Genomic DNA, 12,615 nt, shown 5'->3' with positions numbered 1-12,615 from the left:
TACGTAAACTAGAAGAAAATTTGCAAAGCACGGAGAGTAAGGCCAAAGGCAAGGATAATATTCACAAAAATCTACATGAAAAGATTAAAGAACTTGAAGGCCAGATTGAATTGAAGGCAGCCATGCAGAATCAGTCAGAGAAACAAGTTTCTCAATTATCCGACAAATTAAAAGGAAAAGAAGAAACCTGCAGTACTCTCCAACAAAAGGTTTCTTTCTATTTAAAATGCTACTTGATTTGTGGCTCATCTGTTGTATATTCGCTGTTAGTAACAATTCTTGTTTAGATTGGGGCCTTAGACATTCATGTCTAACTAGACACTTGCTTTTAATGAAGGTGAAAGAGCTAGAGAAAAAGCTGAAAGAACAAATCCAGTCAGAAACAGCAAGTTATCAACAGAAGGTTTGTCTGTTACTTTGGAAAACTGCTTCCTCCTCTTTCTTCAATTCCTTTTCCTGGCTGCACCGTAGCAAGTTAGCATGAACATGCATTATCATATAGATGAATACATAGAAGATTTACCAGAGAGAAGATTACCTACCCTTCTTTGTTTGAATGATCAATCAATTAATGTTGTCAAAAGATAAGTTGAATGAATTCTTCTACATAAACAGGTTTTGGAGCTAGAAAAGAAGCTGAAAGATGAGTTGCAACGGTCAGAGTCCCAGACTGCCATTTTAAAAGATAAGGTTGACAATAACTACAGTTTTCTGTATAGTAAAATGTTCCACGTCTTTTAATGAATGGATATAACCGATACCTCTCTTTTTTACGTTCATTGTTTCATATTCTTCAGCTGAAGGAGCTTGAGAGAAAATTGAAGGAGCAGGATCAGAGTTCAGAGTTGTCTTTTTATTGCCAACAGGTACATCTTAAAGAAGAAATTGTATTCTATTGCATATTATTGATCAGTTACGTCGATCAGAGTCTCAATCTGCCATTCTACAAGAAAAGATTTTACTAATTTCTAGAGTTGGCGTCATAAGAAGATATCCTACCTCTTTTGGTAAATGGATATTATAAATGACTTCTCTTATGTTCATTGTTTCATATTCTTCAGGTCAAGGAACTTGAGACAAAACTGAAGGAGCAGGATCAGAGTTCAGAGTTGTCCTTGCTTCGCCAACATGTACTTCTCCAAGAAATTCTTTTTTTATCTATTGATTAGTTAAAAGGGCCAGAATCCCAATTTGCCATTCTAACTTATTTCTATGGATCAAAGAGTTGGTTGGCTGTATAAGATGTCCTATGTCTTTTGGTAAATGGACATAATAAATGACTTCTATTCCGTTCATTGTTTCATATTCTTCAGGTCAAGGAGCTTGAGAGAAAACTAGAGGAGCAAGAGCAGAGCTCAGAGTTATCCTTGCTTCGCCAACAGGTACTTCTACAAGAAGAAATCTCTTTCTATTGCATACTATTTTTTGTTAAGAAAAATAGTAGCTTTAATGTGCCTTAAATTTAATTGAGTAATAAATATTAGTGTTTAATTTCAATAATTTATTATCAGAACTTGACCTCTTTGCATAAGAAGTATATAACAATGACAACCAAGCCTTAATTTAATCCCTCTAGTTGAGGTCGGTTACATGAATCGAAATACTATATCATAGATCAACTTCATATGGTTGAGTGAGTATGTTTTATCTTATTCCATGTGACAATGTAATGATGGCAGGTGAAGGAACTAGAGGACAGGTACAGAGAACGAGAGCAACAGTGGCAACAAACTCATTGTCTCGTTGAAGCAGCAAAGGCCACACCTGACATAGGTAAAGGCTGCAAAACAAGTGAGGAATGTCCAAGTGAGATTGATCCTCATATTTTAAAGAGTTCAAACTCAACAAACCGCCAGATAAATCAAGGTTCTACTTTGTTCAAAGGGAATGATTCTGCTCATCAGATAAAAAGCAAAAGGGTGTTTAGAAGCAATGACATAGAGAACAATTATGGCATGCCATCTTTACACAATAGAAAAGTCATAAGGAAATCTGATCCACCTATGGCAGGAAGGGGTGTGAGGCCAACAACAAGGTCAGTCACTACTACTCAACCTCCATTGTCTCACAAGAGAGCTAGCACAAGCAGAGATGTTCAGGGAATTAAAGAGAGGGACAGTAAGAAGAAAATTTGGAATAGATAGTAGATGGATGAGAAGTTGTAATAACCTCCATTACTTTTGTAACAATTTGATCAAATGGAAAGTTGTGTATTTGTTCATTTTCTTATATAAATTTCATTCTCTTATGATTATTAAATGAGTTTTTAGAAATACTAGTCCAATCATTTGTATTTGTGCATTATCATGTATAAAAATATTATCTAGTGATGAAATGATTTAATTTAGATATATTTTCAGTATAATTTTGTTTTTACATTATCATTTAATCCTGTAATATTAATTACTATTAGAACTGTCTGACACTCAACCACATCAAAAAGTCATGTAGACATTTTTAGAAATTAGAAAATGATTTAATATGTATTCAGTGTAAGTGTTTGTTAGTAATACAAATTAATTATAGATAATTTATTGATAATATAAAAAACTTTATACTAATAGTGTATAGAAAATATATATGTTGGTCATGAGCTTCTTGCAGCAGTAAGTTATAAACTGACCCTTTCCCACACACTAGAGTTTTTCTCTCCAACTATATCACGTTATTCACGCTGCTTCTTGTTCTTCATTTTCATAAGTTTCTTTTTCCTTTTCCCTGATTCTCTCTTTCTCTTACCGTGACTCATGTGCCATATAACCCACATAATTACAAAAAGAACTGACCTTATTGTTTACTTGGACAAAAATGAATGAGTACTTCATGAAGAAAAAGTGGTCAATCGTATATCATATATATGTCATATAGAGAATAATCTTTAGAAATACTGAAAAGTGGTGTTTTTGTGTGAAAAAATTACAAAAAGAGCTAAGCTTATTGTTCTTATTGTTACCCAACCTCCTAACCCATTTTCTTATATTGTCACCGACCAACAACCCCAAGTAGAAGAAGGGCATTGCTCCAATTTTACAATTAGAAAAGAGAGAAGCCTTAAACTCACATTTATCCCAAATAATACATCTTGTAATAAGTATTATGTGTGTCTTACACTATTAAATCAACTTCTTATTCTACGATCATAAAACAATATGATCAAATGTTAATTGATTTTGTTTTACATGAGTGTAGTTTGCATGCATCTTTAGTTATGATGTGTGTGAGGGATAAAGGAGTGAAGAGCATATGATAATATATATATATATATATATATATATATATATATATATATATATATATATATATATATATATATATATATATATATATATATATATATTATCATATGCTCTTCACTCCTTTATCCCTCACACACATCATAACTAAAGATGCATGCAAACTACACTCATGTAAAACAAAATCAATTAACATTTGATCATATTGTTTTATGATCGTAGAATAAGAAGTTGATTTAATAGTGTAAGACACACATAATACTTATTACAAGATGTATTATTTGGGATAAATGTGAGTTTAAGGCTTCTCTCTTTTCTAATTGTAAAATTGGAGCAATGCCCTTCTTCTACTTGGGGTTGTTGGTCGGTGACAATATAAGAAAATGGGTTAGGAGGTTGGGTAACAATAAGAACAATAAGCTTAGCTCTTTTTGTAATTTTTTCACACAAAAACACCACTTTTCAGTATTTCTAAAGATTATTCTCTATATGACATATATATGATATACGATTGACCACTTTTTCTTCATGAAGTACTCATTCATTTTTGTCCAAGTAAACAATAAGGTCAGTTCTTTTTGTAATTATGTGGGTTATATGGCACATGAGTCACGGTAAGAGAAAGAGAGAATCAGGGAAAAGGAAAAAGAAACTTATGAAAATGAAGAACAAGAAGCAGCGTGAATAACGTGATATAGTTGGAGAGAAAAACTCTAGTGTGTGGGAAAGGGTCAGTTTATAACTTACTGCTGCAAGAAGCTCATGACCAACATATATATTTTCTATACACTATTAGTATAAAGTTTTTTATATTATCAATAAATTATCTATAATTAATTTGTATTACTAACAAACACTTACACTGAATACATATTAAATCATTTTCTAATTTCTAAAAATGTCTACATGACTTTTTGATGTGGTTGAGTGTCAGACAGTTCTAATAGTAATTAATATTACAGGATTAAATGATAATGTAAAAACAAAATTATACTGAAAATATATCTAAATTAAATCATTTCATCACTAGATAATATTTTTATACATGATAATGCACAAATACAAATGATTGGACTAGTATTTCTAAAAACTCATTTAATAATCATAAGAGAATGAAATTTATATAAGAAAATGAACAAATACACAACTTTCCATTTGATCAAATTGTTACAAAAGTAATGGAGGTTATTACAACTTCTCATCCATCTACTATCTATTCCAAATTTTCTTCTTACTGTCCCTCTCTTTAATTCCCTGAACATCTCTGCTTGTGCTAGCTCTCTTGTGAGACAATGGAGGTTGAGTAGTAGTGACTGACCTTGTTGTTGGCCTCACACCCCTTCCTGCCATAGGTGGATCAGATTTCCTTATGACTTTTCTATTGTGTAAAGATGGCATGCCATAATTGTTCTCTATGTCATTGCTTCTAAACACCCTTTTGCTTTTTATCTGATGAGCAGAATCATTCCCTTTGAACAAAGTAGAACCTTGATTTATCTGGCGGTTTGTTGAGTTTGAACTCTTTAAAATATGAGGATCAATCTCACTTGGACATTCCTCACTTGTTTTGCAGCCTTTACCTATGTCAGGTGTGGCCTTTGCTGCTTCAACGAGACAATGAGTTTGTTGCCACTGTTGCTCTCGTTCTCTGTACCTGTCCTCTAGTTCCTTCACCTGCCATCATTACATTGTCACATGGAATAAGATAAAACATACTCACTCAACCATATGAAGTTGATCTATGATATAGTATTTCGATTCATGTAACCGACCTCAACTAGAGGGATTAAATTAAGGCTTGGTTGTCATTGTTATATACTTCTTATGCAAAGAGGTCAAGTTCTGATAATAAATTATTGAAATTAAACACTAATATTTATTACTCAATTAAATTTAAGGCACATTAAAGCTACTATTTTTCTTAACAAAAAATAGTATGCAATAGAAAGAGATTTCTTCTTGTAGAAGTACCTGTTGGCGAAGCAAGGATAACTCTGAGCTCTGCTCTTGCTCCTCTAGTTTTCTCTCAAGCTCCTTGACCTGAAGAATATGAAACAATGAACGGAATAGAAGTCATTTATTATGTCCATTTACCAAAAGACATAGGACATCTTATACAGCCAACCAACTCTTTGATCCATAGAAATAAGTTAGAATGGCAAATTGGGATTCTGGCCCTTTTAACTAATCAATAGATAAAAAAAGAATTTCTTGGAGAAGTACATGTTGGCGAAGCAAGGACAACTCTGAACTCTGATCCTGCTCCTTCAGTTTTGTCTCAAGTTCCTTGACCTGAAGAATATGAAACAATGAACATAAGAGAAGTCATTTATAATATCCATTTACCAAAAGAGGTAGGATATCTTCTTATGACGCCAACTCTAGAAATTAGTAAAATCTTTTCTTGTAGAATGGCAGATTGAGACTCTGATCGACGTAACTGATCAATAATATGCAATAGAATACAATTTCTTCTTTAAGATGTACCTGTTGGCAATAAAAAGACAACTCTGAACTCTGATCCTGCTCCTTCAATTTTCTCTCAAGCTCCTTCAGCTGAAGAATATGAAACAATGAACGTAAAAAAGAGAGGTATCGGTTATATCCATTCATTAAAAGACGTGGAACATTTTACTATACAGAAAACTGTAGTTATTGTCAACCTTATCTTTTAAAATGGCAGTCTGGGACTCTGACCGTTGCAACTCATCTTTCAGCTTCTTTTCTAGCTCCAAAACCTGTTTATGTAGAAGAATTCATTCAACTTATCTTTTGACAACATTAATTGATTGATCATTCAAACAAAGAAGGGTAGGTAATCTTCTCTCTGGTAAATCTTCTATGTATTCATCTATATGATAATGCATGTTCATGCTAACTTGCTACGGTGCAGCCAGGAAAAGGAATTGAAGAAAGAGGAGGAAGCAGTTTTCCAAAGTAACAGACAAACCTTCTGTTGATAACTTGCTGTTTCTGACTGGATTTGTTCTTTCAGCTTTTTCTCTAGCTCTTTCACCTTCATTAAAAGCAAGTGTCTAGTTAGACATGAATGTCTAAGGCCCCAATCTAAACAAGAATTGTTACTAACAGCGAATATACAACAGATGAGCCACAAATCAAGTAGCATTTTAAATAGAAAGAAACCTTTTGTTGGAGAGTACTGCAGGTTTCTTCTTTTCCTTTTAATTTGTCGGATAATTGAGAAACTTGTTTCTCTGACTGATTCTGCATGGCTGCCTTCAATTCAATCTGGCCTTCAAGTTCTTTAATCTTTTCATGTAGATTTTTGTGAATATTATCCTTGCCTTTGGCCTTACTCTCCGTGCTTTGCAAATTTTCTTCTAGTTTACGTATAGATTCATCTTTAATTCTGCACTCACTCCGTGCTTTTTCAAGCTATGCAAACAGGTAAAAAGGAAGAAAACATAAATACTTATGTAGAACATGATGATATAGAAATTACATTTGGATGTAATCACCAGCCTACCATTGCTTTCAGCTTTTGAAGTTCACTCATGTCGATTTGCTTCTTAACAGGGCCTAATTCAACACCCCTCACTCTTGTTGCAAAATTAAGTGAGCTCAGAGTCTCACCTACGTCCTGGTCCGATGGGCTGATTTGTACAAACATCAAAGTTTTGGAGTCACCCCCTGCAGTGTAACAAAAAACATGAACATGATATAAGTTATATCCATACATGCCTTCAGAAGTGACATCTTCTCAAATCAACAAGCAGAAAGAAAATCTAACTAAACAGACATACCTAATGAGTCTTGAAGTAAATGTGTCAATTTCGAGTTCCTGAAATCCGAAAGAAAATAGCATCATTGAAAATTGTGTTACATATTATTGCGGGTTAAAGGTAAAGAAGGACAGATATACCTATATGGAATGTGACTACTTTTGGCTGCTAAAGCTGATATCACATCCCCAAGAGCTGATAGAGATCTATTGATATTTTGGGCTTCCTTAAGCCGCTCCCCTTGTACATCAGTCCTTGCAAGTCTCTCGCTGCCTGCCAAATCAACAAGCCAAAGCTTGCTCTTGGTGCACTCGCCATTCATCAAATTTTTAGCCCTTACCATTATACAAAGCATGCTGAAAAGGGAAACAAGCAATCATTAAAAATCATAGAAAAATAAAACTTCATGATGTAGAAAGCTTCTCTTAATAATGAATGGGAAGAGAATGCAAGAGGTACCAGTGAGATCGACTGCTATGCTCATTGATGTTATTACTTCCAACTGCTCTAGCATTACTTCCAGCCTGCAGTACATTCCACACTTCACTAACGTTATCAACCTTGGCCTCTACAACACCAGGAACGTGATGAGATCCTTCAGAGCCTTGTTTTATCTCCAACCTGATAACCAATTCAAGAGAAATCATTCTGCTTAGACCAAGTGCTACTGCGCATATGAGCATGCTTGAGAAAGCTTTAATATGTCACAATGTCTCATGAACAAATCGGTGACAAACATAATTGAAATTACCTTTTTGATGTTGGTCCTGTAGCCAATAGGTCTCTGATTTGTTCATTATAAACCTCAAGCACACTAACAGATATGTCATATGCAAATGTTTCACTCCTTTCCTTGCTAATTTTAAACAAGAGCTCAAGAGTCCTGTAGTTTACTCCTCTGTTCTGGTCTGTTCCCTCCATGGTAAATGTCTTACCTGTTCCTGTTTGCCCGTAGGCAAAGATGCAAACATTGTAGCCATCTAACACAGAGATTGCCATTGGCGAGGCATCAGCAAAAACATCAACTGTTAAAAACAAAGCAAAAACTGTCGTTTAGAAAACTTACAATTGTGTTAATAATATGAAACATGCACTAAATATAAAAAACCAATGATGGTCATTAACGATTATTGCATCACATTACACATATATACCTTGATCATCTTTTGGTGTATAAACTCTGTCAAATCTGAATGATTTTTTAGTGGAGCCATTTGACAAAATTCCTAGGCATCCATCCTTTGCTGCATCAAAATCGACAACTGTTGAACACCTAGCTGAGATTTCAACCTTATTCAATGGACGACAGCGGCAGAAAACCCTAATGTTCCCTAATATTCATAAAGAAGCAGATTAGTGCCTTTAATTTATAATTCTCCTCAAATTGGATCAAAGTCAGCTAACATTAAGCAAACAACAGAACATACCTTTAGCCTCTTGAACTTCATTGAAGAGCTTCTTTCTTTGTGTCATCTCTTCATTGTACTTCACTTTGAGATCTTCACACTGCTTAACTGCAAAGGAAATTTTAGTCCCTTAAGATGATTCGTACCATTTCAAAGCCCAAACTTTAAGTGCAACTCAACTCTTCATTAAGCAAAATGGAGATTGAATAATGCAACTCAAGCATACCCAATTCCTGAACTGCAAAAACCATCTTATTTAATTCGGGGATTGAATCAACACATTCATGTGCTTCAAAGGACAGTTGACGACAGTCACTCTTCATCAACTGCAAAACAAATAAGGAGCAGCAACTCTTGGATTGTAATTTTTATTTTTTTTAAACAAAAAAGGCTTTAAAAAAATACCCCCTTCTTGAATCTTACCTTTACTTTTTCCTGCAAACTGCTAATTGCATCTGCCCATTTCTTCTTATCAAGCTCATACCTACTGGAAATACTCCTCAGGTTTTCAGCTTGTTTCTCCAAAGTTTGATCTGCAACAAAGTTGACAATAGAATAATTAGGGGTGATTTAACCTAGAACCAAAAACATTTCAAATTAATAAGGTGCTAGTATTGATATATAAACACATCTGTCGGAATTATATTTATCAATACCAAGAGCTAGGCAGGGAAATGAAATAATTAGATCTTTAAGTTCCTACATACATGTCAGAATTGTCAATATATCTTGTTAACTGATTTGAAATAAAATTTTCTTCAAAACCTAATTACCGTGCTCTCTTTTTAAGGAAAACCATGCAGAACATACCAATAGTTAGCGACTTAAATGTCACTTTGTCGAGTTCTGTTTGGGTTGCTTCCAATTGCTCATTCGTTGCAGTTAATGACATCCATGCCTCATAGCATTCTTTTGCCTTGAGCTCACACTGCATAGTAAGCTCCTTAATCTTGTTCTCATATTTTGCAGTAGATTTCGTCTGCATAACTTTCTTCTGAAATATTACAATGAAAAGCAGGGAAAGTAAAATGTTATGAGTCTATGACACTTCAAACTACCAGTTACCAACTAGGTTGCACCTCTAACCTGTGATGAAGGAATTTCAATCTCCTTAGCACAGTAGTTACATTTAATGTAATCGCTTGTCATGTGTGGAGCTGTTTTAAGAATGACAAAGGAGACAGCAAGTTGCTAAGTACCATCTATGCCATGAGAAATTAATCAGCCACCATAGACAGAAATAAAGTACCTGACACCTTTGTTGCTTTCCTAATGCAAATCCCACTGACCAGTGGGCTTCCATTTATACTTTCAAATCTTAAGAGAATTACCCCATCATCCTTCACACACGCCCTTGAATCAATCAACTGTAGTGGCTTGTTGGCTCCAACAACCGCAAAGATATCTAATTCAGATAGAACCTGCCATATTATTTCAATAAAAAGGAGTTGAAGCTTTTATTCTATAAATTTGTCAAATGTAAATGCATAGGAAAAAATGACCAGTTTCTGTGCCAAAGCTTACTTTTTCTTCTTGGATGTATACATTGAATACCCTCATTCCTTTTGGGCCATTTGTATTAATGATCTCCACAAAATGAAGATCAACAACATAGTTTCCAGGAGGAAGACTATCAATCCTATAACAAAAACTTCCCAACCGAGCTGATTGATATATAAACGGGTAATCTCCAGCACCTACTATCTGCTCATCGGTACGGAAAACATTCCCACTATCAAAAAAGGTGTCATTCAGGAAAGTTATTCCATCATCCGCTTCATTAAAAGCTTCACCACCCGCATTCACAAACATGAAATACTCCGCATCTGCTTCATAAGACATGACATTAGAAGTGATCCTCCAAATTACTTCATGATTCTAAATCTTACTAATTTCTGTTACTCACTACTTAAGCCTACCCCAAAATTATAAAACCCTAATTACTCTCCCAATTACATTTGCAAAAAGGAGAAGACGTTGTTGTAGTCTGTGAAATCAAATCAAACCCATTTCTTTTAAACTCAATTGGAAAAATAAAATCCAGAAACACAACATTTTTGCTTAGAAATAGGGGGAAACGGAACCTCCTAATCAAACAATAAAAAGGGGGAAATGGGTAGCATGAAATTTCAAAGATTCTAACCGGCGTTGTCAGATTTCGTGAAGCCATGTGGAATCAACCTTGAACTGGAATCACAAACCATAGAATCGATCAACGAATCGTTGGAATCTTCCATTACAGAGTCATTGGAATCTGGGATTAGGGCTTGTGGGTATTGCTGAAAATCGTTGGAGTGAGTCGGATCCATGTTAAAGATTGAGTCTTGAAACCAGAGAAGGAACTATGAGAGAGATAGACACAGAAATGTTGTTTGTGACGGAAAGAAAGTTTCAGGAGCAACTTTGCTGTAGAATGAAATGGGGATGGGAGTTCAGATTTGAATTTCGTGACCGTTGGAAGTTTTGAATTAAATGAGCATTAAACATTTGCCTTTAATTTCCTTTTACCTTTACACCTTTAATTTTAAAAAAACAATTATGTCAATTTACGAATTGAATTTTGTAGAAGAAATAAATAATTTTAGTGTAATTATCTAGCCAATATCAAAAAATATCTATCATTTGAGTAATTTTTAGATTTTTTTACTATAATAAGTTTTATTACAGATTTCTTTTCACTTTTTATTTATGATGCACTACATTTATTTATTTGTTTATTTTAATATATTTGTTTCTTCTTGACTTATTATTATTGGTATAATATTTAATTAATTAAATCCCTTTAATTTGTTTATGCTGAAATAATTAAAATTGGTAAGGAGTTGGTCAATGTTACTCGAGTATGTAATATAATTATATCTTAAAATGAAGATTTCTTTTTTTTTCTTTCTTTAAGTTCTTCCTCTATAAAACTTCACCATTCAATTTTTGAAAACTATTGTAACTAAAAGTAGCACTATAAATATAAGATTTATTCATTATCATATATATAATGAATTAACCTACTTCCAATATATAATTGTCATTCTCAATATATAACAATAATTTCAATCTTACAATAATCGTAAAAAATATATAAAAATAAAATATTTGATAACTACTTAAAAAAATGTTCAAAACAGATAGAGGTCCAAAAGACAAACCATGGTGGAAAAGACAATAATCATAAAAGGGAGTATGAACCAACTTTTAATAATGGTATCAAATCAAATAATAATTGAAGAAAACCAAAAAGTATTATATACAAATGAATTTTCCAAGCTAGCAAAATATACTTATTCCCACATTTTTAGGGAGTAAAACTGAATTTAATAAAGAAAATATGTTTCGATTGAGTATGAATTCAGGTTTTCTTCAATTTGAAATGTTTGGTTTGTGTCTCATGATATCCACCTCGAACTTGACTCAAACTTGATTTATATAATAAATGTAAAACTATAGAATTAACTTTATATATACTAGCGTGTTGACAGGAACTACCGTATCTGTCAACTCGCTTTCCTATTGTTTGTAATGTGTATTCTACATGTTAAGTTGTATTATATATTTGTAATTTGCACTTAAATACATATTCGTTTGAGGTAATTGTTCAATCTTAAAGAAATGATGCATATACAATTGTGTTCATCAAGAATAGAGTCTTGATATCTTCACTTAATTTTATTTTCTAACGTGTTGACAGGTACTACTATATCTGTCAAATATTGTTTGTAACATGTAGTCTGGATGTTTTAAATGTCAAATATTCACATACTCTTTACTCAATTGCATACATTGTGACCAATGCAATATATTTCATGCATTCCTATTTTTTAATTTAATGGATATACATTGTGACCAATGCAATAGATTTACTCAATAGATTTTAATTAATTAGATAAAAAATCACTTTTATATGTAGAATACACAATACAAAATGTAGAATACACATTACAAACGATATGAAATCGGGTTGACAGACCCGGTAGTGCCTGTTAGAATGCTAGAAAATAAAATTAAGTGAAGATATCAAGACTCTATTCTTGATGAGCACAATTGTATATGCATCTTTTCTTTAAGATTGAACAATTACCTTAAACGAATACATATTCAACTGCAAATTACAATATATAATACAACTTAATATGTAGAATACATACACATTACAAACAATAGGAAAGCGGGTTGACAGGCATTATCGTGCCTCCCAACACGCTAGTAAAGATAAAATTAGAAGTTATAAAATATGAAATA

The 12,615-nt window shown here is 33.2% G+C and overlaps 2 protein-coding genes across 5 annotated transcripts; one reads left to right on the top strand and one right to left on the bottom strand.

Moving 5' to 3' along the window:
- LOC109332282 (kinesin-like protein KIN-14R) lies at nucleotides 7-2,284 on the top strand. Its single transcript, XM_019567218.1, has 7 exons — nucleotides 7-209; nucleotides 338-403; nucleotides 616-690; nucleotides 798-866; nucleotides 1,062-1,130; nucleotides 1,314-1,382; nucleotides 1,680-2,284. Exons 1-7 carry the CDS (start codon nucleotides 123-125, stop codon nucleotides 2,142-2,144), a joined length of 900 nt encoding a protein of 299 aa, XP_019422763.1. The 5' UTR covers nucleotides 7-122; the 3' UTR covers nucleotides 2,145-2,284.
- On the bottom strand, nucleotides 4,299-10,860 carry LOC109333353 (kinesin-like protein KIN-14R). 4 transcript variants are annotated; one of them, XM_019568807.1, is made up of 21 exons: nucleotides 10,526-10,859; nucleotides 9,907-10,208; nucleotides 9,632-9,803; nucleotides 9,469-9,539; nucleotides 9,193-9,376; nucleotides 8,806-8,915; nucleotides 8,609-8,708; nucleotides 8,404-8,490; nucleotides 8,131-8,307; nucleotides 7,728-8,001; nucleotides 7,436-7,597; nucleotides 7,117-7,332; nucleotides 6,998-7,035; nucleotides 6,721-6,884; nucleotides 6,378-6,629; nucleotides 6,184-6,249; nucleotides 5,897-5,971; nucleotides 5,754-5,789; nucleotides 5,457-5,495; nucleotides 5,205-5,273; nucleotides 4,299-4,907 (listed from the first exon to the last, which is right to left on the bottom strand). In XM_019568807.1, the coding sequence occupies exons 1-21, from the start codon at nucleotides 10,689-10,691 to the stop codon at nucleotides 4,443-4,445; spliced, it is 3,225 nt and encodes a 1,074-aa protein (XP_019424352.1). In that variant the 5' UTR covers nucleotides 10,692-10,859; the 3' UTR covers nucleotides 4,299-4,442. The 4 variants fall into 4 exon arrangements, with proteins under 4 accessions (XP_019424352.1, XP_019424354.1, XP_019424351.1 ...); XM_019568806.1 differs by having other exon boundaries at nucleotides 4,300-4,907; nucleotides 5,457-5,525; nucleotides 5,721-5,789; XM_019568809.1 differs by lacking the exon at nucleotides 5,205-5,273 and having other exon boundaries at nucleotides 5,457-5,525; nucleotides 5,721-5,789; nucleotides 10,526-10,860.

Source organism: Lupinus angustifolius, chromosome LG18 (genome assembly GCF_001865875.1).
Source record: "Lupinus angustifolius cultivar Tanjil chromosome LG18, LupAngTanjil_v1.0, whole genome shotgun sequence".
In the NCBI taxonomy this organism is placed as follows: Eukaryota; Viridiplantae; Streptophyta; class Magnoliopsida; order Fabales; family Fabaceae; genus Lupinus; species Lupinus angustifolius.
Note: the sequence above shows the minus strand (reverse complement) of the source record. Positions and strands in the feature narration are given on the sequence as shown.

Bases quoted from the DNA above. Each gene is read 5' to 3' on its own strand.
- LOC109332282 (XM_019567218.1), top strand. From the start codon at position 123: ATGCAGAATCAGTCAGAGAAACAAGTTTCTCAATTATCCGACAAATTA. The intron at 210-337 runs GTTTCTTTCTAT...CTTTTAATGAAG, and splicing joins GCAGTACTCTCCAACAAAAG to GTGAAAGAGCTAGAGAAAAA. The intron at 691-797 runs GTTGACAATAAC...CATATTCTTCAG, and splicing joins CTGCCATTTTAAAAGATAAG to CTGAAGGAGCTTGAGAGAAA.
- LOC109333353 (XM_019568806.1), bottom strand. From the start codon at position 10,691: ATGGATCCGACTCACTCCAACGATTTTCAGCAATACCCACAAGCCCTA. The intron at 9,540-9,631 runs GTACTTTATTTC...TTCTTAAAACAG, and splicing joins GAAAGCAACAAAGGTGTCAG to CTCCACACATGACAAGCGAT. The intron at 9,377-9,468 runs GTTAGAGGTGCA...GTAATATTTCAG, and splicing joins TTGAAATTCCTTCATCACAG to AAGAAAGTTATGCAGACGAA.